We start from the raw sequence: 26,357 nt of genomic DNA, 5'->3' as shown, positions 1-26,357 counted from the left end.
TAGTTTAAGAGAATTAAATATACAGTTGGGAGGCGTTTTTTGTGCTTGGAGGATATGTAGTCCATATCTTATTTATTTATTATTTCTCTATGTAAACTGCCCTGAGCCATTTTTGGAAGGGTGGTATAGAAATAGAATTATTATTTCTTGTTTACACAGTCAGACAGGTGTTATTGACTGGTTTGTTTTATCCAGACATCGAGTCCTTCCCAAGGACCTGGGATGGCTGAATTTTATTGTCAATTGTTATAGATATCGTCGCAGAATATAGGCTGTTCCCAGTAAAGCTGCTTTTTGTAATTGGCTGATGGTGATTTCTGTGGCCCCTATTATTATTTTTTTACATTTATATCCTGCTCTTCCTCCAAGGAGCCAAGAGCGGTGTACTACATACATGAGTTTCTCTTTCACAACAACCCTGTGAAGTAGGTTAGGCTGAGAGAGAAGTGACTGGCCCAGAGTCACCCAGCTAGTTTTATGGCTGAATGGAGATTTGCACTCGGGTCTCCCCGGTCCTAGCCCAGCACTCTAACCACTACACCACACTGGCTCTGTATGGTGTTGAGGTGCTCTTCAAGGTCTTTTGGAACTGCACCCAGGGCACCAATTACCACTGGGATTATTTGGGTCTTTTTCTGCCACAGCCTTTCAATTTCAATTTGTAGATCTTTGTATTTGGTGATTTTTTCTATTTCTTTTTCTTCTATTCTGCTATCCCCTGGTATTGCTATGTTGATTATTTCGACTTGTTTTTCTTTCTTCTCGACTACAGTTATATCTCGTGTATTGCGTGGCAAATGTTTGTCTGTTTGTAGTCAGAAGTCCCATAATATTTTTACATCTTCATTTTCTTCAACTTTTTCAATTTTATGGTCCCACCAATGTTTGGCTACAGGTAGCTTGTATATCTGGATCGTGATCCGTTGATTCCATAAGTAGATGGGTTCTGCGCCTGCGCAGGCACCTCTCGGGCCGACTAGGTAGCTCCTCGCGACGCCCAACCGCCCTTCTGCACGTGCTACTGATCACTACTTATACTGGGCGGTGGGCGTCTTCCGTTAGTTTCTGTTTGACCGCCATAGCGTTCAGACCTCGTTTGGGCTCCTCGGTAGCAAAAAGTAATTTATTTTCTTGACGGATATTATCGGCTATTTGGACTTTGGACTGTGTTTTTGGACTGGAATAAGGCTTTACGGACTAGTTTTGGAGAAAGATCGGACGGATTTTTTGGATTGACCTGGACTGTTAACGACAAACGCTTGAGAAATGGAGACAAAAACGACCTTCAAGCGATGTGTGAGGTGTCGGGCTAAGTTGCCCTCCACCGACCACCACGATTCCTGTCTGCTATGCCTAGGAGAGGAGCACAACACAGGGGCTTGCAAGATCTGTTGTGCCTTCTCTAAGCAGACGAGGACAAACCGAGCTCTGCGTCTGAGAGCGGCCCTGTATGAAGACGCGCTGCGCCCTCCCACCCCTCGACCTGAAACACTGTCGACATCGGCATCGGGGAGGGAGGTACACGGAGCTGTAGATTCACAGTCTAAAACCGTGTCCACCGCTACACCTTTTAAGAGACCCTTGCAGATCTCTTCTAAGGAACAGAAGCGGCGAGAAAAGAGGCTTCGTCAGGAGGCTGCGGAAGCTGCTGGTACGGGGCACTCTAATCGGAGTGAACATAGGCGTGAGACCCCTTCACCATCATCGGTGCAAGCTTCTAGTCCAGTAGCGGATGCTACGGCTTCGCAGAGCACGCGCACCCCGTCAGCATCGACATCGAAGCCTCCTCCGGCATCGACATCGAAGAAGCCTTCGACATCGACACCTTCTACATCGACGCCTTCGACATCGAAGCCTTCGACATCGAAGGGAGAGCAAAGAGGAAAGGATCGCTCGGCTGCGACACCCTCGACATCGAAGGCGAGCAAGACTAAAGCCTCCTCGACATCGAGGCCGAGTGAGGACTCTCATCTGAGAAGGCGCCACTCACTGTCGCCAGCTCATACACCACAGCAATCTCCATCAACCCCAAGGCAACAAGGTAGCCAACGCTCTGATGGGAGCGCAACTTCGGCTCTCAGGAAGTTGATGGACTCTGGCCCTAACACTCCAGCTGAGTCCACTTTTCAGGGTTTCCTGAGTGCCGGATTGGACGATGAAGAGGATGATGAGGAAGCGGTAGAGAGTCCTCCACCTCCTAAGACTCCATCACTTTCCCCAAGGGCTGCGGCTGAGAGCTTACTTCAATCACCCATGGCTGTAGTGCAACCATTGGCAGGCGTCGCGGATGGGAGTATACGCCACCCCACTTCACAGCCTGAGCACACTTGTGGTTTCAGACATTCTTTGCCGCATGACTATGCTGAGTACCTAAGGTGGAAGGCCATGCAACCTGCCCTACAACAACCGGTGGTGAGAGGTGATGTGTCACCTGCACCTGGGAATGGAGAAGGTGTACAAGACACCCCCCGGGAGGAGCAGGCTGTGCCTGTGAGGGCGCCACAGGACAAGCCTAGTGGAAAGCGAAAGAGAAAGAGCACCCCGCCTCCTCCAAGTCCTTCATCCAAGGAATCGTCTCCAACTTCGACGCAACGGGGTTTTGAGTCTGACTATTCAGATTCAGATCACGCCAGTCGGCAGGTGGAGCCTTCATCTGAGGTTCCACCGCGTTTATCAAGATCCCCAACAGAAGAACTCAAGGCCTACCATTCCCTAATCAGAGAAATGGCAGAGGCATTGGGTTTGGACTTGCAACTACCTGAAACGGAGTCTGCTGACCCTGTGTACAACATGATGTTTCAGTCGAAATCTTCCCACCCTGTTTCTCTACCAATGATCCCTGCCATTGCCAAGGCGGCTAAATCAGCATGGGACAGCATACAATCGGCTAATCCGACATCAAAGCGCATAGAAAACTTATACAGGATCCTTGATGAAGAGAATACGTACCTGTTACGCCACCCGGATCCTAACTCCATGGTGGTGGATTGCGCGTCAACATCAAAAGGCAGCCGCCGGCATACAACTCCTGCGGACAAGGAGGGGAGGAAGATAGATGTTTTGGGTCGTAGATTATACGCCACATCGAGCCTAGCTATACGAATAGCAAATTATGCAGCTTGTATGGCTCGGTACACCCATCTGCTGTGGGACAACTTGCTGCATGATTCAACATCAATGTCCCCAGGAGAGCTACAAGTGAAACTTCATGAGGTGTTTGACAAGACAACGTCGGTGACAAAACAGCAACTGAGCACGTTCAAGCACTTGGCAGAGACAGAGTCAAGGGCCATGGTGACCGCAGTCACAATGCGGCGCCATGCTTGGCTGCGCGCAACATCGCTCCAGGGGGACATGAAAGACCGGGTGGAGAACCTGGCTTTCGATGGAAAGGGACTTTTCCATGAGACCACAGATGCCACTATGGAGACTCTAAAAAAATCTAAATTCACTGCAAAAACGTTTATGGCACCTACCTCAGCACCTAGTACTCGCACGTACAGTTATAATAAACAGCGTGCATACCGTTATCAGGATAGGAGAGATTATAGGAGGCAGAATAGGCCCTATCAGCGACCAAGGGGCTTCAACAACAACATCAAGAGCAAAAACCAAAGCGCTAGGAACAGCAAAGAAAGTACTAAGCAATCTTTTTGATTACTCTGTCAGCCCACTGCATTTAAGATCAATTGCCAGGACCACTGTCATCGGCCCTGTAGTTGCCAGCCCATCCATCAGACTGGCAAGCCATGCTATAGCGTGGCACAACATAACATCGGACAAGTGGGTTTTGAGAATAGTGGAAACGGGTTATGCAATAGAGTTCACAACCCAGCCCCCGTTCTCAGGCCTGCGTTTCACGAAGTCAACACCAGTGCTGGAAGAGGAGGTGAAGGTGTTATTGGAAAAAGGGGCGATTGCTCCAGTGCAGTGGGCAGAGAGGTTGACCGGATTCTACTCCCGCTATTTTCAAATACCCAAGCGGGATGGAGGGATTCGGGCAATCATGGACTTGAGGGACCTCAACGATTTTGTCTGGACCCGGAAGTTCAGAATGACAACGTTGCAGGAAATTCTACCCTTCCTGGAACAGGAGGAGTGGGCGGCAACGTTAGATTTGAAGGACGCCTACTTCCATGTGGGCATCCAAGAGAATTACCGGAAGTATCTTCGTTTTACAGTGGGGGAGGCGATATATCAGTATGCAGTCCTCCCTTTCGGATTGTCAACGGCCCCAAGGGTTTTTACCAAGGTGGTGGCAGTAATAGTTGCTTACCTTCGAACTCAAGGCCTGGTGGTTTACCCGTATCTGGACGACTGGCTCCTGGTGAGCAAGGACAGGAGGTTACTGGAAGCACAGATACAGATGCTCCTGCATCTTTTGGAGGACCTCGGGGTCACTGTGAACTGGAAAAAAACAAATTTGGTACCAAGGAAACAACTGAGCTTCATAGGGGCTACCCTGGATATGGAACAGCAGAGAGCGTTCTTGCCAAGGGAGAGATGCAGTCAGATCACTTCATTGGCAAGTCACTTCTTCTCCAATCCTGCACAAAGGGCGAGAAGCGTGCAAAGGCTGTTAGGCCTGATGGCCTCGTGCAACACGACCGTACGTTACACAAGGCTTCGAATGAGACCCCTGCAACGGTGGTACTTGGACCACTTTCGGCCCAATGTAGACAGCCAAAACATGCTACTGCGACTCCCCAAGAAGGTGCTTGCTTCACTGCAGTGGTGGAGGACAGAGGCAAATCTCTTAAAGGGAGTACCATTCCGGCCTCTTCTTCCGACGGCGTGGGTCACAACAGATGCTTCCCTTCAGGGATGGGGAGCACACTGCGGCCAGGATTGCACCCAGGGGCAGTGGACGCCTCAACAGGCTCTACTACATATCAACTACCTAGAACTGTTAGCCGCGTTCTTAGCACTGAGGGCTTTCGAACCCCAGCTGAGGGGTGTTGTGGTGCAAATCCACTTGGACAATACTACAGCAATAGCTTATCTGAACAGGCAGGGGGGTACGGTCTCACCAACACTTTGCACCTTGTCAATGAAATTGTGGAACTGGTGCATCATGCATGCCATTTATCCAGTGGCAATTCACATCCGGGGTGTGGACAATCACATAGCAGATGCTCTGAGTCGGAGCACGCAGATCAACCAGAAACACGAGTGGGAACTCAAACTGGAGTGTGTCAGAGATCTCTTCAGTCTCTGGGGTACCCCCGCGGTGGATGTATTTGCCACGGAGGGAAACAAGAAGTGCAAGAGATATTGTTCTCGTGCGGGGATAGGTGTGGGGTCTCTAGGAGACGCATTTCAATATGTGTGGAACAGGGGACTCCTTTACCTATTTCCGCCCATACCACTTCTCAATCGGGTGTTGGCACAGATTCTGAGGGACAGGGCCAATTGCATACTGATCGCCCCGTGGTGGCCACGTCAAGCGTGGTTTGCCCTGCTGCTTCGCCTGTGCAGAGGAGACTTTTACCGTCTACCAGCAGTGTCGGATCTCCTACAGCGGGCGGAGGGAAGGATACTACACCCAGAAATCCAAACACTGAAATTAACAGCGTGGAGAATAAACTTCTGAGAACTATTCTGTTGAATAGTAGACGGAAGTCAACTAGGCGTAGTTATTTATGTAAATGGAGAAGGTTTAGGGCATTTGCAAAATTAAATAAGTTCAATGCAAAGCGGGCATCAGTGCGCCAGGTTTTGCTGTATTTGACAAGTCTAAAATTAAGGGGCTTAGCAAATGTTTCTTTGAAGGTACATTTGGCAGCTTTATCTTCTAAACTCCCAGGATGGGATGGAAAGACTGTATTTACACATCCCGAATGTAGAAGGTTTATGAAGGGGCTGAATAATATGTACCCACCGCTTAAGGAACCTTTAGAGCAATGGAGTTTGTCATTGGTTCTTTCGGCATTGACAGAACAACCGTTTGAACCACTGCATGAGGCTAGCCTGAGGTTGCTAACACTTAAGACTGCATTCCTCATAGCAATAACCACAGCGAAAAGAGTGGGTGAATTGTCTGCGTTGAGAGCAGATAAGCCTTACACCCTGTTCTACCCACATAAAGTAGTTATGAGGCTTGATCCTAGTTTCCGCCCTAAGGTAGTCACAGAGTTCCATCTGAATCAGGAGGTGGTCTTGCCGACCTTTTTTAAGGACCCACAGACAACATTGGAGATAGCGCTTCACTCGTTGGATGTACGCAGGTGTTTGTTGTACTATTTGAAAGGGACAAAAGAATTCAGAAAGACAAATAAGCTGTTTGTGGCTTACAAGGGCAAGTGTAAGGGAAAACCAGTGTCTAGACAGCGTATTGCACATTGGTTGGTGGAGCTGATCCTATTAACTTATAGGCTGCAGGGGGTTACCCCACCTAAGACAGTAAGAGCTCACTCTACCAGGGCTTACTCGACATCAGCAGCTCATCTTTCCGGCATTAAGATGGATGACATCTGTGTGGCTGCAACCTGGTCTTCACAGCAGCCGTTTGTAAAACATTATGCAGTGGACCTCCGCATGGCGCGCCAGGCGGAATATGGGCGAAGTGTTTTGAAAAGGGTGTTGCCATAGAAGGCATCCTTCTGCACCCGCCACCAAAGGGGAGCAGCTAACTAATCACCCATCTACTTATGGAATCAACGGATCACGATCCAGATAAACAGGTTGCTTACCTGTAACAGGTGATCTGGTAGTGATCCGTTGAATCCATAAGACCCGCCCAGAAACCAACCCCACTGCAGAAGTATGAGGCTCAGATAGAACATTGGGAAGCAGATTGCAAAGCGGTCTGCACAGAAAACTAACGGAAGACGCCCACCGCCCAGTATAAGTAGTGATCAGTAGCACGTGCAGAAGGGCGGTTGGGCGTCGCGAGGAGCTACCTAGTCGGCCCGAGAGGTGCCTGCGCAGGCGCAGAACCCATCTACTTATGGATTCAACGGATCACTACCAGATCACCTGTTACAGGTAAGCAACCTGTTTTTTTTGCAGATGTTCCAGTGTATCATCCCTGCTACTTTATTATTATTATTATTATTATTAATAATAATAATAATAATAATAATAATAATAATATATCTCAACTTGGGACTTGCCACTGTGTAGATTTGCAGAGGGATCATTTGTTTTGGGAAAGTGTTGCATTCAGTTAAAACAGGAATTTGATGCCTGAAGCAGAAAGTCAAAATGGCTCTTTTCCCACTGATTGACCCGGGGCATAATCCTCTGGGAAGTCCTCCAGTACAAGCCTCATTGAGATGGGACAAAACTGCCCACAGGAGCAAAGTGCCCTTGCTATGTGATCCAGTGAATTCCAAAGAGAGAAATGGAGCCCTTTCTCACAGTCCACGAGAAAGGGCTTGAAGGGGCAGGGGAGGAAGCCTCACAAAGCTTACCTCCCCCACAGATTATCTCTGTCATTTTGTTGGGTGGGTGGATTGCCTGCCCAGACGATTGCTGGCCGCTGCCAGCAGCAGGGAAGTTTGAGGGTCGTGAGGCCCCTGGAACTCCCATAATGCACTGTGTGAGTGCACAGTGCATTATGGGGATTCCCATGACAGTCTCCCATCCCCAGTAGCAAACAGCTGGGGCTGGCAGGCAGTTTAAAAATGGTTTTATCAGTGTATGTATGTATGTATATTTTTATACTGCCCAAAATACAAGTTCTCTGGGCGGTTTACAAGAGAATAAAAACAACCAATAAAAAGATTAAAACATTTCAACAAGTAAGATTTAAAAGATAAAACTATTTAAAAAAACAATTAAAACAGTATCTAATTAAAAGCCTGGGTGAACAAATGCATCTTGACTGCCCTTTTAAAAGTTGTAAGAGATGTGGAGGCTCTTATTTCAGCAGGAAGTGTGTTCCAAAGCCTCGGGGCAGCAATGGAGAAGGCCCGTCCCCAAGTAGCCATCAGATGAGCCAGTGGCAACTGCAGACAAACCTCTCCAGATAATCTCAATGGGCGGTGTAGTTAATAGCAAAGAAGACATTCTCTTAAATAATAAGGGAGTGCTTGCTCCCATAACCTCATTTTAAAGGTGGGCTCTGGAAACAGGTTTGCCGCCAGGATCAGCCAAGACCAGGCTTGGATTTTTTAGTCCAGTTTTGCTGATCGTCAGAACAGCTTCATGGTTTCATAGGTCACATCCTGAAAGCAACTTCCTGCTCTAAACCCAAAGCACAGGAAGCCAGCCGAGAGAGAGAGAGAGAAAGAGAGAGAGAGAGAGAGAGAGATGGAAATGGGGGGCTTCTTTTGTGAAATCACTGTTCAGTTCCCTCTGTGCAGCCCACATGATTTATGCCAGTCCTGCATTCATGGCTACTTTCTTGTACACAGGCAGTGTCCAGCTGTGTGGGACAGATTAGTGATGGATTAACATTTCTCCTCTCCTCTTTTGGATGCACCCTAAGACCACACTTTCACTCATAGATCTTTTATGAACTTAGCATTTCGTCTTTATTACTTGTTTTTTTTTCTTTTTAAGAGAATCTGTGTGATTAGTTTATGCACAGTTTCTAATTAATACAAAGGGTTTAGATATATCCGCACACATCTTCATTTAGAGCAGCTAGACTATCCTAGTTATAGCTCCACTTGTGTAGCGAAGACAAACCAATTGCTTACACCGTTAATTAAACACGATATGTAGAACGTAATCTTTAGCTTGCTTTTGTCATGAGGTCTTTCAAATTACAGTTCCATTTTAATCTGTCTTCCTTATTTTCTACACAAGATTACATAAACCCATAATACACCCGGATCATCATCATCCATTATCATCATTAACATTTTAAAACATATTTATATCCTACCTTTTTTCCATTATGAAATGGTGTCCATAGGATTCCTAGGAAGTCAAATTCAAATTCAAATTCAAACCCTACCCTGCTTATCTTCAGCAAGTTTTCTGTATCATGTGATTTCACCATGCCCTAGGACCTTTTGATGGCCCGTGTTTGATTCTACGCACAGACAATGCATGTATCCAGTCAGTAAAGTCTATGATGGTGTTTCAGTCATGCACTACTTGAGACCCATGAAAGCAGAGCACACCAGACACACATGGTGGTTCACTGGCATACTAGTCAGACATTCTAGGCAGACTGCAAAAACAGGAAGCCTATCAAGCTCCTGGGCTCTGCTCTCAGCTTGGTGGGTTATTGGTTGTGCAGACCTATTTTGTGTTTCACTTTTTTTTTAAAAAAAAAGATGTCTGACAGAAAGACTAGATTATTCCTGATAGTCCCATTGAAATTAATGGAATAAATTAGTCATTACAGGAGGCCCTCTTTATTCACAGGGGTTCTGTTCCACCTATTTCTGTGGATAACGAAACCGCAAATAAAGAGACTTTAACTCTATGTGGATTGGGGGGGGGGGCTAGGCTCCTAAGCACATTGAAGTGTGCTGAAAATCACAAGGAAAAGGAGGGGGAGAAGAAATAAGCACCTTGCTCTACAGCTCTTATGCCTCCCCCAACTTCCAAAGCCTCCAATTTTCTTTCTTTTTTTGGTGTGATTTTGTTTGTTGTTTGCAGAAAAGAGCCACAAAATGCACTACAAAAATGGCAGCAGAAAATGATGTTGGTAGTCATTTTGGGCCACTCAGAAACTGCAGATAGGCAAAAAATAGCCCTATTTTTACCCCACAAATAAAGAGACTGGGTCCCTATGACCTGGTCACAAATATGTGAATCCATGAATATTGAGGGTCTCCTGTACTAATTTGTCCCATTAATTTTAGTGGGACTGCTCATGAGTAATTTAGTCTGCGTGTCAGCCAATATCTTTATGCTGTTCATATTATTTAATGTGTCATTAGAAAACAACTTTTATTTAGGACTTATCCAGGCAAACATTCCAAAGCATCCCCTACCACATTTAGCTTTTGCTTGATAGGCCTGACTCAAAGACAATAATTCAGTATCCATTTCACATGTAATGGATGAACAATAGTCATTTCACATGTAATGGATGAGCAATTTCTGGGTAGGAGGATAGCCTTCCTGCTGGCCTTTACAAAAGAAAAGAAAAGAAAAGCTGGATGACATGCTGCAGCATATAAAAAGGGGAATGCCAAAGCCAGGAAAGAGAAGATTTGCCTGGGAGTTATTCGCACATGGCTTCATGCTGTGGAGTAAATGTTGAGTGAAGCCACTTCGTATTGCCACTTGCAGCATTGAGGGAAGCAGCCCCTCCCCTCTGCTCTCAGGTTTTGTTTTGGTGCAAGTTCACGTCGCATGCCTCCTTCTAGTCCTCATTTTCCTTCTAGTCAATGGGGCGAGGGGAGAGATTTCTAAAGAGCTATATCTGCATTTCTAAAGAGAGTATCCCTCTTATCATGCTAATGATTCTACGTCTCTCCCTATTTGCGCTGGCATTTTCAGAAAAAGTAGCTTAAAACCAGCATTTTAAAGACCCTGAAATACACCAAGATAAACTAGAATTCTCAAGACAAAGCCCAATTTGTGTGTGGAGTGCTTCCAAGGACCTTGTAGGGACTTCGGGGTAAGTTTGGCTGGTGTTTGAATGCACACCCTCTCTTCCAGAGGAGATTCAGGGTAACAGCCCTGTCAGTAAAGCCTCCTGGGAGTTGAAACTGATTAGTCTCAAGGCAAAGTCTTCATGTCAGGTCTAGAGAAGCCCTTTCACAGTTTCACCTCTGCAGCAAGGCCAGCTAAAATCTTGAAGAATAATCTAAAGAGTGGCCGTAATGGGTGAAACTAATGTCTTTTCCACATTGCTGATTTGTGACTGAGGCATTAGCTCACCTTCTCTAAAAATAATAGCTACAATATTCAGGCTTTTTAATATGGAAAAACAAGTGACGTGGTAGCAGGAATCACATGCCAGAGGCTTGTAACATTATGAACAGTGCCCCACATATTTTGCAGCATTACATGGGTGATTCCAAGCAACCCATGCTGCTGCAGGCATCTAAGGAAGCACTGGGGGTCTTGTGTAAGAGCACAAGTGCACAAATACTTAAAGTATCGAGCTGGCACTTTAGGAACACAACTTATATCCGAAACAATGTAAGTTGTGCTTCCAGAGCGCTGGCATGCCATGTTAAGTAGTTCCACTCTTGTGCAGGCGCAGGTGCAAGTGCGAGCCAATGAGAAGCGTAAGCCGTTACACACCCATGTAATGCTGCATAACATGTGGGCCAGCGTGTGGGGAGTGGATAGAAGGACTTTTCTCTCCTTCCCCTTTAAGTCTGGAGATAGTGTCACATGCTCCCTAGATCTCTGAGCATGAGATATTACAAAAGCAATGCTGTTGGATTTGGATTTCTTTGGGTGAGCAAGCACTGGAGACCAGGGATGTTGTGATATTTCCTTTATTTACCAATATACAAGTAGAGCATAAGTTAGTGCAAATAGCAGGCACTTCTACAAGGCAGAAGATCCACTTCCCTTCATCAAATAGCTGAAGAGATCCTGTACCTTACGATGTTTTCAGTCTTCAGCCATCTCTCTCTCTCTCTCTCTCTCTCTCTCTCTCTCACACACACACACACACACACACACACACACACACACACACACTCACACCCCACATCCTTTTCCTTAGCGGGGGGTGGGGGTGGGGGCAGTGGTCACTTTCTCCAATACTTCAGTTGTTAACTGAACTGAAATTCCGCTGCAGTGAAAAAAGAACACTCCAGGGCTCCTCCCAAGAAGAAACAGATTCAAAGAGAATGTCAGGATTCCTCCCAAGGAAAACAGAGTATGTTCTCAGATGGTTTTCCCACAATCCCATCTCCACCAGATTGATTTCCAGATATCAAAAGACTGTCTTCTAAGAATTAGCTCTCATAAGTAGACCATTCCAGGTTATTAAGCCAGTAATCTACCAAAAGGAACGATTAGTAACTGTAACAATATTTTTTTCTTGATGAAAGTTAATATAACTTGACCAGGAGATCATTGTTCATCTAAGATGATTATCCCATTTTCACTGGTTTGATCCAGCATGGCAGTTCTTATGCTCTCCTCTTTGCAGTCTGAGTGCTGATGTTATGGCAATGTTTCTTAAACCTCTTGAGCCCACCTGCTCCTCTTTTATACTTGTACACCTTCTGCTCACCCACAGCCCAGCACGAATATGGTTGAAGGTGAGCACGCAACACCAACAGATTCCAAGAGTGAGCATAAGAACAACCTTGCACACACTAATATGTATGCAACTCGCTCTTGTGTGTCTGGTTCTGTGGGCTGGGACACTAGTTAGAATAGAGAAGGACATTTCCATGCCTAAAATCATGCATAAGGAAATACAAAACAGACGCAATTTCTCCCAAATCAGTTTGGAATGACAATGAAATAGGGGAGCAGACAGTGCCAATCATCCCACAATCCACTGTGATTCAGGTAAAGTCATAGGAACATAGAAAGCTGCCATATACTGGGTCAGACCATTGGTCTATCTAGCTCAGTATTATCTGCACATTTAATCCACTCATGTTTTGGCTGGTGAGAGAAGGGAGGAATGTTTAACCTGCCTAAGGATTTGATCCTTTGGTGGATATGTATGCCTTCCCTTCAGGTGTCCTGTGACCTCCAAAGGAGGTACACTCTACTGTTTGTCATGCCCCCACTCAAGGACATTGGAGAGGAGTGGGGGGCAGGGGACTTACTAGAAAGTGGGGAGGCAGCTGAGGAGGAACAGGCTGGTGATTTGAATAGGGAAGTAGTTGAGACACGCCAGGGTGTGTGATTGTCTCAGGAGGGGCCAGCAAGACCGCGTGATCTTGGGAGAGAAAGATCAGAATCTGAGCCAGAGATGGAACGGCTACTATCTCCTTGAGGATGCAGGCGGGGAACATGTCAACAGCAGGTGAGGGAATAACGGAGAAGTAGTTGACTGACAAGAAGGCAGCAAGAGCTGGATTGAATCTATGGCAGCTGGCGGGAGTGGAGTGTTGTTTAAGTGCACGTGGCTGCAGATTATAAATTTGGCAATGAACAAACTGCTGGAAACAACATGTCTAATCTGCTTTGAGCTTTTGTTGGAGAGTTTGTGACTCTGGAGTGGGCATCTGAAGTTTTACTAGAAAGCCTGGGTTATCAGATATGTACTGGGTCTATCGTGCTTTCACTCCTCGTTTCTGTATTCATAGTGAGACTGTTAAAACAGAATTTATCAGTAAAGCTGAAACTTGAGCTACAATTCCAACTGGCTATTGTGTCATAAATCTCTGGTCAGCTTCTTCAGTAGAGTGAGCTTGTGACCACTGTTTAAGTACTGCTATGTTAGATGATGATGATGATGATGATGATGATGATGATGATTAAAAATACTTATAACCCGCCCCTACTGTTTGGGGCGGCTCACTTCAACAGAACAGATACAATGCAAAATAAAATATGAATACAGTTAAACAAGTTAAAAAAACAGACTAAAGCCACATCTACATATATAATTCTCCTGGATGTGCCTTGGAATGTGCGTCCCAGTACCCAGCTGATTGGCTGGGTGGCGGACGCACCTGATTGGCTGAGGTGCACCCAGGAGGATTGGTTGCCACAACGGCGGGCTGGCCGTGGAGGCCAGAGGTGGCAGCGGGCCTGGCCCGACTGTGGAGGCAAGGCCCAGGAGGGAGAAAGAAAGTGCGGAGGCAGAAGTGGTGGTGGGGAGGAGAGGTGGCTGAGCCCGGAATCAAAGACTGGGGCAGAAGGTGTGTGTGTGTGAGGGGGGAGTGATAACCACCAACCCCAAAGAGCGCACAGATGCTCTGTGCGGGGTCGGCTAGTTTAAAATTAAAAGCTATTAATAGAAAGCTAAAAACTGAGAACTAAAAAACCTACCAGATATAAGCAGCAGATAAACGTTTTTTAAAAGATGTGTTTTAAATTGCTTTTAAAAGCAATGAGGGAGGGAGCATGGAGTAGCTCTTTGGGGAGGGTGTTCCAAAGCCGAGGGGCCACAACTAAAAAGTCGCTGTCTAGTCCCCACCAGCTGGATCTCTGTTAGTGGTGGGGGCCATGAGCAGGGCCTGAGATACTGAGCAGAGGGCCCTGGCAGGTTCATATGGGTGAATGCAGTCCAACAGGTACCCCAGCCCCAAGCCATGTAGAGCTTTAAAGCTCAAGACGAGCACCTTGAATCTAGCCCAGCAGCGGAGCAGTAACCAATGAAGCTGAAGATTCATAATATGCATAGGCAGGGAGGGAGCTGTTGGCCACTTACCATCACTGATATCATAGGTACTGTCTAGTAGGTATCCGTGATGTCACCAGCACAACCAGTGAGCTTACCTGCTGGGGAAAGAAACATTGTTAACTTATTGTTGATTGAGTTGGAATAAAATGTCAAGATCTTGGAAGTTTTAGAAATTCCTTTTATACCTAGAGAATGTTCATGTTATTCCTTCCCTTTTCTCCACCCCCAAGGCAAAGCCTTGATCTGTTTGCTTGTTCATCTATAATTTATTAGATTGCAAGGTTTAAAGTTTCCAAAATAGACCTTGCCTGTTTCTTTGGCCACAAGCATACATACTAATCAATGCCTCTGTAATGGGCCAAAGTCCCCCCCGCCATCATGTATCTTGCAGGGTGTTTTTTTTTTAATTTTTTAAGGGCTTGAGAAACTATAATCCTGAAGCGCTGACCACCACCACCACTGTCAGTACAAATTAAGTGGTTCAGCAGTCTTCTTGTGGAAGCTGGAAGGGTACTCTCATATCAGTCCATTCTAGATTCAGTAACCAGTTTGTGGATTGCGCAAAGGCCTCAAAAGCAACTCATCTTTTGTATAAAGTACGATGATTATCTTTAGTATGATGATTCATTTACATTTAAACAAATGGGCAGGTAGCAAAGATGGGATAATATTTTTTCAAAAAGCCATACCTTGAGGCTCTACACACAAGCAGTGTGGAGAGCCTGCAGGGCTTGTGCAGGGAGAACAGGCTTGACCCGCTTTCCCTGCACACGAGCATTCCGCCCTCCCTGGGTGGCTGGATCATCATGGAGCTGGTAGGGGCGGCAGGGATCAGGGGCCACCCAGCCCCCAAAAGTCCTAGGATGTCCCAAGCGAGTGTGCGGGGCATTCAGGGGAGACCCCCGAGGCCGGGAGGCTGGTTGTAGTCTCCCAATAAGGGGTCCCCTTGTGAGTCGCTGCAGCACGAAGCTGCACTCACTCCGCTAACCTTGTTTAAGGGGAGAGCTACTTTGACGGGCTAGCTGCCGTTGAAACACCGGGCTTCCCCATGAGCCCGGTGGTTCTCACAGTGGAGGGTAACCAGGCTGGGCTCCCTTAGCCCAGCTTTCCTCCAATGTGTGAATAGCCTCTTTGTTTTAGAAAAACATAACACTTTCTTTTCAATGCATGGCTGTAATGTTTGTGAGCATTCTCATGAGCTCAACCAGTTAATGAGAACAAAGGACCTTATAGTGACAGGCCAGTTTTTATCTTATCATACATACCCTGAAAGCACAAATCCACTATTGACCTTTTGTTATTTTACCAATTCCCACAAAACTTACCTGTGAGGTGGCTCATTGTCATCCCTGTTTTACCAATTTAGGGATTTAGACTGAGATACAATGACTTAACCAAAGCATTTCCAATTAACATCATGTGCTGAATTGGGATCTGAAGCCCAGTTCCTTTCTATCAGTTACTGAGGCTGTTCTCATGAGCAGCAAAAACCAGGCTAAGGCAGCCTGGGCTTGGCTGCCTGTAAGAACTGCCAGATGCACGCAGTGCCCAGCGTCACCTCAGTGGCAAACCCGCCTCTTAAATGAGGTTAAGTGAACCAACTTTCCCTTAACCCCGTTTACCTGATTGTGTGCCAGCACCAGCTGCTTACAGCTGCATTTCTCCATTAGAAGCCCTGAACATTTTTAAACACAAAGGAATGTTATAAATTGAAGGGCAGGTTCACACACGATGCAGAACCTGAGGTTTCCCCAGTCTGAGATGTGGAGGAAACGCAAGGCGATGCTACAGACAATTGCATACCTTGGTTTGTTGGAATTAGCTGAGTTCAGCCAGAGCCACACACCAGTATGTGTGGTTAAAAAGGCCATAATTTTATTTAAAACACATAAACTTAGAAACCCAAGACCAGTGTAGAGAGAGTATCTATAATTCCTTCTTAAAGGTTGCTGTTGCACAATAGCTAACTGCAGAGTACCTGGCTGGCACTAGTACTCTTAACTCAGTTTATATTTTTTGAATTGCTAATCTGTTTCTCTTTTTGGTAAGAGGACTATATTGAAGTAGGTTTTCAGTATGAATGAAGTAGAAACTGTGTTAGTTCTTTAGTGAACAGCATTGCAGAACTGTTGTAAAAATTACTCCTGTTTAAAAAAGAGATGCATAAGGCAGAAATTCATCAGATTCATCTCTAGCAAGTTATTGGGGAAGCCAACCCTGTTGAATTTCTGCTTGGACACATCCTTTGCTAACTGAGCAAAGAGGCACCTTTTTAAAAGCAGTGATTCTCTTTATTTATCAGGAGAAGAGCAATTCCCTAGGGATGTGCACGAACCTGTTCGGTGTTCTATTCCTAGAATGCCGAACAGGTTTGGAACCCTGCGTTCAAACTGGTTCGAACGCAGGGGCAGGGGCACCTTTAAGGATGGGGGAGGCTGCACTTACCCCCCCCCAGCATTTCCCCTGCCGGCGCTCCCTTGAAAACCGGACCAGTGGGCCGGCAGTGTTCCTCCCTGCTGCCCCATCCCCTTTTTGGTCTGGAAGCGACAGGAAGTAGTGTGGTTTACTCAATTTGAGTAACTGCTTGGAGGGTGGGTTTCTCCAAATAAGGAAGAAAGTCCCTTGGAAAGGTAAATCTGCTCATATTAGAAAATGGATTTTGTATTCCCTTCCCTTTGATTGTTACACCATGCTTTTTAGATCATGAGTGAAAAATTGTAAGCACCTCAAGTCTCATTTTAAACCCAAGGGTTTTTTTGCTATTTGAATAGTCAGGATGGTTAGATAGAACTTCCACATTCACAGGTAGTAAACCACTGAATACCAGTAACTTGGGAGAAATAGCAATTGCCTATATGCTCTGAGGAATCTGGAAACCCTTTTTAGGAAGCAAAACAAACTTCATCAGGGCTCTTCTTGTATTCTTAAAGTCAATAAACAAACATTTTCAGGAAACTTTTTCAGCTTGTCATTTTGTGCACTCCTGTTGTTATTTAATGACCTGAGCTCACCTTTCCCTGGAACTCTGCAGCTTTTTATTCTCCACATATATGTGAGGGCAAAAAGTGTACCAGTCAATACTACAAAGGAGATTGCTTGAGGCAACCTGCAACTCCATCCTTCTTCCCCTGGTGATGTTTTTGTAGGGAAATGATTGGTCTATATCTAGTTGGAACAGGTAGCAAGAATCTACTTCTGTCAAAGAAGTGCATCTCTGTTTCTCATTTGTGTCACAAAACAAAACTTGGTCTAACCAGTTTAAAACTTGCTTGTTTGCTGTTATAACAGGGAAGCTTGTGGGATTAGCCACCCAGCCATTTAGATAAGAACACTGATACAATGTGGGGGAAACAACTAAAACCGTTGAAAAGCCCCCAGAAAAATGATCCAATGGAAGGAAACCTGGGAGATTGCTGGAAATATGATCTAAATGAAAATCTGAATAGATATGGAGCCCCTAAAGGTTATTGATCTTGGCGATTATGGCAGAATCCACTGAGCAGCTCCATTGAAATGAATGGAAATCACAGGACAGTATTTCAGATTGCTGTACTGATCATATAACCCTTGAAAAGGAAAGGGGGAAAGTCTGCCTAGATTTCTTGCTTTATTTACTATAGATTTTGTACTACAACCACTTAAAAATAAAGGCGATAGTTCTCTCTCCCATTTGGGCTGAGGCCCAAGTCCACATCACTCACATACAGACCACCATGTAGAATAAGACTGCATGCCAACTCTCCAAACTGCCCTGGAGTTTCCAGGAATTTGCATTAATCTCCAGGTGATTATTGAATTCAATCCTGGAGGTTTTAATGGTTTGAGATTGGGGGGGGGGGAGTGTGTGTGTGTGTGTGTGTGTGTGTGTGTGTGTACAGGAATGGGTTCAGCCAGAATTGGCAACCCCAGTGTAGAAGGTTCTAGAACTTTGATAAAAATGAAGAGCACTCACCCACCCCCTCCTATTTTGCCATATGCAGCTTATGATGAGCTGGATGCAGGGCAAGTAAAAAGCATCGCATATTTCAGTTCTTTAATTTGCAGCAGAACAGAAAAAATCTCTCTCTCTCTCTCTCTCTCTCTGTGGGTTCACACCAGTCCTTTCAAATATCAGTAATTTATTGCAGTAGTAAACCAAGAGAAAAGTATATCAGCTCAGTAGGTGATGATGCACCGAAAGAAACAGAACTAGTTTACTCTCCACTACTTTTGTAGTGCAGAAGTGAAGTGGTGTACTGCTGAAGTAGAGAGTAGGTGAAATACACCAAAAGGCTCTCCACACAAGCAGTGTGGAGAGCCTAGAGGGGGTTTGCGGGGAGAGCGGGCTCCCCGCAGATAAGCAGGGAGCCCTCCCTCAGCGGCTGGATCGGCCACCCAGATAATTACTGGCTCCATCATGGAGCTGGTTGGGGTGGTGGGGTTTGGGGGCCCCATTTTGGGCTTTTCCTCCAAAACTTTACTTAAAATAAGAAAAACCTAACTAGGTTACATGTCTGTTTTGGTGGAGAGATAAAAATGTGTCTGTGTGCCTACGTGACAGAAAGCTAGGATATAGAGAATCCATTTACATATGAATCCTTTCACCTCTAAAGGTAAGGTAAGATTAATCCTTTACTTTCTGGCTAAGCATAATCCAATTGCCACTGCAATTTCAATAGCAATGTGCTAGCAAAGCAGTGGGCATGTGAATGCCTTGCCTGTCCCTATCAAAGCTCTAGAACCTTCTGATTTGAGAATGTGCCTATGCAGCCCCAAATATATGGTTGTGCAAAGATCGTGCTGAGAACAGTTACATATGTAGATAAAGGACATGTTTTTATTTATTTATTAATGTTTTTGTTTTAAAACTAACATCCAGTAATCTTGCTTCCTATCATTTCTCTGCCATCTTTTATTTCTAGATGCCTGACTCCTAGTTGTAAAATGCAAATTGTGCTTTTTTTTTTAAAAGGCTGAAAGAGTTAAGAAAGTCCATGAAACTTTGAGAGAGATGCTGTTTCAATAGTATAAAGGAAGCCAGATCCCTTTTGTCTCTGATAAAAGATGCATTGTTTTGTTTATTATTTGTTTACTGGTCTGCTTAGGTGCTACATTTGTTTCCTACCCCTTCTCCCATCTTTTATTCACTACAATCCTATGAGGTACATTACTCTGAATTATCCAAAGTCACACTCAGTGAGCTGCATTATTCATCAGGAATTTGGATTTGGGTCTGGGAGGGACTTGGATGTTAAACTAGCTCAACTTATATTAAGTGAAGGGAATGCTTTCCTGGGCTGGATTTGAAATGTGGTCACTGAAAATAAGGTAATATGGGCTCAGTCTGGATCATTTTAAGATAAAATTGAGCTCATTTTGAGCTCCAGGCCTTGTGCTGCTACCAGTGATGTCATCAAGAACAGTATGTGACTGCAGCATTTCCCAAACCTCTTGTGATCCCACCCACAGTGGCACCTTTCCCCAAAAATGTTTTTTGTCATAATCACTGACAGAAAGGGCTGCTATTGCAGCCTTCATTGGAAAGAACTCAGGAATCTTGGGAAACAAGTCCCAACATGTCCAGCTGCCCACAGCGCTGCTGAGCATGCTCACAGCAATGTTATGGGCACCAGGATCTCTAGATATGGTAGTTTTCCTGGGCTCTTGAGTGCTTACTAAAGACTCAAAATCCCCGGAGAACTACATTTCCCAGAGGTAGTGCTGCATGCCTGCAGTATTATTATTGCTACCCAAAGAAGACCGAAGCAGCAGCCCTTCTTAATGCTGCTACTGTTGCTAGGTAAGTTAGGTAATGGGAAATGGAAGACAGCAGCTGCAGAGATGAAGAATTATGAATGAAGACCACATTTCTGAGGTTATATTTAGCCTAGGCATTTAGATTGAAGGGAGCTCCAAGCTCCCTAATTCCTTAATTTAGCTGCATCAACTTCTTATAACCAGAGAGTACTTTCAAGTGTGTGCATAGTTTTTTGTGCACACAGTGAAGCTTTACTGTCATTCTCTAACTGCATCATCTGCCCGTCCATGCCACACTGCAGGTGGTCTTTAAATGGGGTGGGTAAGTAGAGTTCAATGAGCTGCCTCTCTGGAGTCATAGGAACATAGGAAGCTGCCATATACTGAGTTAGACCATAGGCCCATCTAGCTCAGTATTGTCTCCATGGACTGCGAGTGGCTTCTCCAAGGCTGGAATCTCTCTCAGCCCTGTCTTGGAGAAGCCAGGGAGGGAACTTGGAACCTTCTGTTTTTCCCAGAGTGGCTCCATCCACTAAGGGGAATACCTTATAGTGCACACACAATAAGTCTCCCATTCATATGCAACCAGGGCAGACCCTGCTTAGCTAAGGGAACAAGTCATGCTTGCTACCAGCTCTCCTACAGTTCTGGAGACTTGTTTGCCAAGTGCTCACCTCCCTGGTTACAGTTTTGGAATTACAGCATTTGTAATTCCCTCTGCACTTTTGGGTCTGGCCACACACACACACAGCCAGTGGCTATCATTCTAAAAACTATTTATTCCAGTGTATTTTCTCTTGATTGCAACCTAACAAGAAAGATATCATTTATCCGTGAAAAACTCTAACAGTGTCATCTTTCCGGATAGTTTAAAGAACACTGCATTTTTAATATCAATTGGACATAAGTTCAATATTCTGGTGAACATTTGACATTACATCAGTTTAAATATTAAAATTTAATTGCATAGGTTTAAAGCTTCCCTTCTCCTTTTATAATCTGGAAAAAAGGCCTTTGTCTAAAAGGCATGTTTCTGGCTTTAAAGAAATCCAGTAGTTTCTTTCGTTATGACTGGGGTCATACATTTTGATTAAGTCCCAGAGTGACAGAAAGGTGTGCAAATCCCAAAAGCAAAGAAATATGAACTGGGAAAGAGCATAGACCCATGAGCAAACATTTGGGATTTGCTACCTCAGGGAAGCCAATTAAACCGAACCATTTTGAGAAAAACAGCGAACGCCAATTTGGCTTGGGTCTGCCTGAAATTCCCTGAGACAATTTCCAGTGCTTCTGAGTTATATTTACATATCTTGCTTTTGATAATGGAGGGAAACAATCACTTCTTTGTTTTGCTCTTCCTAGGCCTTTCATAGTGCTGCCACCCCTGATGGAATGGATAAGAGTCGCTCTGGCTCATGCAGGGCACCGTCGCAGTTTCTCCGTGGATAGCGATGATGTACGGCAAGCAGCCAGGCTCTTGCTACCAGGAGTTGACTGTGAACCTCGGCAGTTAAAGTAAGTCTGTGCAAAGAAATTATCTGATGATTCGAGAAAGCAATTTGCTCTGGTTTAACAAGCAGGGCCAACTGTTCAGTTACGTGCTTAATATGCAGATGTACGAGTTGTTTCCCCCCTTATTTAGCTTAAAAAATCAGCAACTGTCATTCTTTCACATGGCTGTGTGAACCGGTTTCAGAATTTGTGAGACTCACTGGCCCAACTGCATGTTTAAATAGCTGGATCAAGCCCTAAACCTTTATTTTGAATGTTGTTTGCATTCCACCCCGCCCTCCCTTTGGCATCAGATTCTGTTTTCATAGTGAGAGACTGAAGTGCTCACCTAATTATCTCTGTCTCGCTGTACTTCTCTGCAAAATTCGGAGCTGCTATTTTAGAAGGCTGCAAAACTGGCTTCTCTCCCTTCCCTGCTGCAGATTGCAATAGCATATATTTGCACCGGGAAGTACTTCCAGCTCCTGCTTTAAGGTTCAGCTTCTCACACTGAAGTCAGTTTGGGGAAAAGGAGATTGCTCTGCTAAAGGTTTTGATTCCTGCTTTTAATAGAATAAGTAAGGAACTGTATTTGTGTCTAGCAATTTCCTAATGGTGCTGCAAATATGTATGTTCTGCCTTGGACAAAAAGCGTGTTGCACTCATAAATGTGGAGGCATAAAAACATCGAATTTCGATGCATCATTGTGGGATAAATTTTTGGTTTTGCTCTTTATGACTGATGCTTTGCTACGATGAGGCTGTCAAGGCAGAAATTAGTAATTTAGTTGCTTAGGAGCTTCAGAGCACAGTGAAGCTGGTATTTATTCCTCAGGCTCTTCCTTAGAGACCAGTGAATTCAGACCATATATTATTTTTTCCAGCAGTTTCTCAATCAGTTGCAAAAGAGCCTCTCATTATATGAGAATAGGACTGTACTGTATTCATATCCCTTGCTACAGCAACCTACGTATTAGCCGGTCCTGATGTTTCTTGCTGTAAAGCAAAAGTGTACATTTCTCATGTTGTTTAGAAGCATCCGAGATTGTATATGCAACTAGCCATGGCAACAGCATGGCATCACTGATTAACTTTCCTGAAGTCCCTTGTTACAGCAGTTATCTCATACTAATTAGGTGCTTCTTTATTCAGTGTTATGCCTCCAAAGGACACAACAGATATGGCTTGTTTCTGCAATCTTTCCCTTATTTTTAAAATTCTGCTCTGGCAACCATATCAGAGACAGGTTGCTGCTGTCCTTTTCTTGGCTTAGCTTCTCACATGCTCCTATGCGTTTTCTTAAAGATAGATAGATAGATAGATAGATATACACACACATACTTTTTATTTTTAAGTTAGCCATTGTAATACAAGAACTTATAAAACCTGGCTGCCATCTTGACTAAATTACTCAACAGAAGTCCCATTGAGATTAATAGGGTAAATTAGTATATCCTGTTAATTTCAGTGGGACTTCCATTGAATAATTCAGTCAGGATGGCAGCCACTGGTATGGACCATCTTAGGAGAGGAATCCCCCAGCCGAACCATTACAAATTTGAGTTCCATTCTTGTTCAGGTTCCTCAGTATCTTTTAACTTTCCAGTTCAATTCTGATTCTGTTACTTATTTTCAAAACTGGTTTGGTAACTGGTGAGACACTTTGAGCCGGGTTTAAACCTGTTTGGATACATTTAATGCAGAATAATATTGAGTTCTTTTGCTTGCAGTATAGCTCCATTGAAAGATACAATAACTACTTAATCTGAGAAAAATATTCTTTCAAAAACTGTTGATTTTGAATTTTTGAAGGTGTTCACTAACAAAATACCTATGGCAGGGTACTTGGCGGGGGGGAGCATGAACCATACAATTGAAATCTGAGTGCCGAATTACCGAACCTCTTCCTTTGAACCAGTTACCACTTTTTGCATTTAGGAGTGAAGTTGTGGTTCAAGACAGCAAACAGATTCTAGGTTAGGGTTTCATTTCCAGTTCATTATCTCTCAACCAGTTTTTGGGTTTGGGTTCAGTTTGGAGTTCAGGTTCAATAAACTGTGGCCTGGAAAAATTGGTGCTGTAGTTCAAAAACAGCTGGAGAGCCAAGGTAGCCTATCCCTGCCTTAGTGGAATCCATCTGGTTCTGGACCTCCTCCTAGAAAGCTGGTCCCATCACTAGACTTGGGGCTGTTCAGATGAGCAGCTCTACCGAGGCTTGGGCAGCCCTATGTGGGTGGGGCTGCTCATGTGAAGTGCCAGGTAGCACGGGAATTTTGCCCAGGTTCCCCAGGCAACCCGAGTGGACACAGAGCTAGGTGCATAGAGCACCCAGCTTGAGGGGGGAATCCCACAATTCACCATGTTCCTTGCACAGTTCATTTAGGGATATCTGGAGGCTGGGCTGAGTTTTTCCGGCCCAGAGCAGCCCGGATATTGTGGGTGCATGAGGTGCACGTCCCACACAAGGCTCCTGGTCATCTGAGGTAAGATCGATCTTGCCTTCTCCCCACACCCTAGGCTGCAATGGTCATGAGAATGACCTTCTTGTCAATGGTGGCTAGAGGGCCTCTCAGATAATGCAGTTGCAACCATGAACCCCAGAAAATGCTCCTGTAAACACTCTGCTACAACTAGAACCTTCAGAATTGCAGCTGGGACGGAATTCAGCATCAGTGCTAATTTCTTTCTTTTTTTAAGTGTTTGCACCAGGAGTTGCTGGTGCTACCTCCAGGATCTGAGACAGTATGCTTCTAAAAACCAGTTGCAGGAGAGTATTGGTGGGAAAGGAGTATGCCTTCGTCTCCTGCTTGTGGACTTCCCCGAGGCGACTGTTTGGCCACTGTGGGAAATGGGGTGTTGGCCTTGGCCTGATCCAGCAGGGCTCCCTTTATGTTGAAGTTATTTTCTCTCCATTCTGTACTTGGAATTACACATTTTCAGCTCTTTCTCTTTCTTAGAGGTACAATCAAACATCAGTCTCTATAAAGTATGTTACTTCCTAAGACATTTTGAGTATGCTCCAGTGAATTTCTGAACTGTTCTGAATGTCATTGTTCATGTATGAACATTGATGATTCCAGACAAATGTTGTGAATATCGTCATTCACTTGTTCAACATCTGCTGATGCAGACTGTCAGTCTCATGAAGGTGACTATCAGCATTCACTAGTGGTATCACTGAGCTTTTAGACATCCATAGGATTCTGAAATTGTCAATATTCACCAAATTTAGGACTTTCACTATACTCTACACCGGAACTGTCATATGACTGGTGACAAGCAAGAGCTCAAATCATGCAGGGTCTAATAACTGTTTAGAGAGCAGATACTGAACACTTTATGGCTGTGGTAGTTTCCTTTATGGAACTGCTGCAGGTACTAGGTCCCCATGGTTTTTTATCCCTATGTTCCTAGGCGCGTATCTTATTCCAGAACATCATAGTTCCACAAAACAAAATAGATGTCCCCATGGTATGAGTGCATGGAGCTTTCCCCCCTCTGCATGGGGCTTTCCCCCCAAAACCTGCTCCAAGACAACCAGCATCAATTCTTCTATCTGTTATCCTGATAGACAAAAGGAAATATGAGCTGTGCACCAGTGTCCCCCCCCGCCCCCCCCCCCGGGCAGGCCTGCTCAACTTTGGCCCTCCTGCAGATGTTGGCCTATAACTCCCATAATCCCTGGCTATTGGCCACTGTGGCTGGGGATTATGGGAGTTGTAGTCCAAAAACAACTGGGGGGGGGCAAAGTTGAGCAGGCCTGCAAAGGTATACACATGTATGTGTGCACACATTTTTTGATGTCCACTCAGTTAATTTCAAAACCCGCTCAGGTTTAATCAGGAAGGCCCCGCTCTGAATATACATGCACATACACTGCCTTGATGCTGTCTCCCAGAACAAATTCCACACATTGATGAAAAATTCCACATTCCACACACAGATGGAAAAAATTAGAGGGAACACATACATTTTGGGCTTCACAGTGGCCCCGTGCCTCTGCCTACCACCTGCTGGTCTGTCTCACAGGACCTGATGTGAGGAAACACCAACCCTCCGGCACCATCAGGGTGTTGTGCCTTTGCTTTCCTTGGTTCTGGTTTAACATTTAAGTGCTGTACTGGAAGCTCCTTTGCAGACAATCTTTAGTTTGCACTAATAAATTTTAGGCTAGTGAGTTGGATCTGGAAAACCTATGAAACTGACTGGATAGCCTTGGGCAAATAATGGTGCCTCCAGCATGTTCCATCTCATAGGGTTGTTCTGGGGTAGAACAGCACTCTGAGGTCTTTATAAGAAGTATTTCCCCACATTCTTAAAAAGTCCAGCTTTAAAAAACTGAAGTTTTCTTAAAACTTTTAAGAAAGTTTTTAAAAGTCCAGTTTTAAGAAAACTTGCAGCCTTAGAAGTAGTCTCAATCTCCAAAGTGTTTTAGGCTAACAGTGATTTGTGTTCATGTTATTTGGTATCCTACCAAAGCTTTTTCAAAATGTTAATTGTAGAAAATAGAACACAGCATTGTCATTTCCAAAGAAAAACATGATACATTCATATATTTTTGCCAAGAGATTTGCCCTTCTTGACCCAACTCAAATGCTTGAGTATTGAATGCAAAAGTGATTTGATAAGAAGTAATGTTCAGTTGTGTTTCAGACAAATCAAGGCACCATCAGAAGCACCAGTAGATGCTTTAAAAGAATTACAGTGATCAACTATGAAAATAACATGGATTCTAAAAAGATTATGTACTATTAGAAATGGTTCATATTAGATTTAGCAGAATTTGCCACTCGGTTTGGGCTTGTCAAGCTACCTGGATGGGTTTAAGGGGTAATCAGATCAGATTGTACACATCCTGGACAACCAGTGTGATTTGTCCAGTTAACCACAGCAGGACAAATAATTCAGAGATGAGAGGTAACAAGTTATGATTGCAGCCATT

At 44.7% G+C, this 26,357-nt stretch overlaps 1 protein-coding gene across 7 annotated transcripts in view; it reads left to right on the top strand.

Moving 5' to 3' along the window:
- Window positions 1-26,357, top strand: part of ABTB3 (ankyrin repeat and BTB domain containing 3) — a 448,319-nt gene that overhangs the window by 346,372 nt on the left and 75,590 nt on the right. For all 7 annotated transcript variants that reach the window (XM_053258103.1, XM_053258104.1, XM_053258101.1 and 4 more), the window contains one exon: window positions 21,287-21,439. In XM_053258103.1, coding sequence (XP_053114078.1) covers window positions 21,287-21,439 — 153 coding nt within the window. The remainder of the gene's footprint in view (window positions 1-21,286; window positions 21,440-26,357) is intronic.

Source organism: Hemicordylus capensis, chromosome 5, assembly GCF_027244095.1.
Source record: "Hemicordylus capensis ecotype Gifberg chromosome 5, rHemCap1.1.pri, whole genome shotgun sequence".
Taxonomy (NCBI): Eukaryota; Metazoa; Chordata; class Lepidosauria; order Squamata; family Cordylidae; genus Hemicordylus; species Hemicordylus capensis.
The sequence above is the reverse complement of the archived record's forward strand: the minus strand, read 5'-3'. Positions and strand labels throughout refer to the sequence as shown.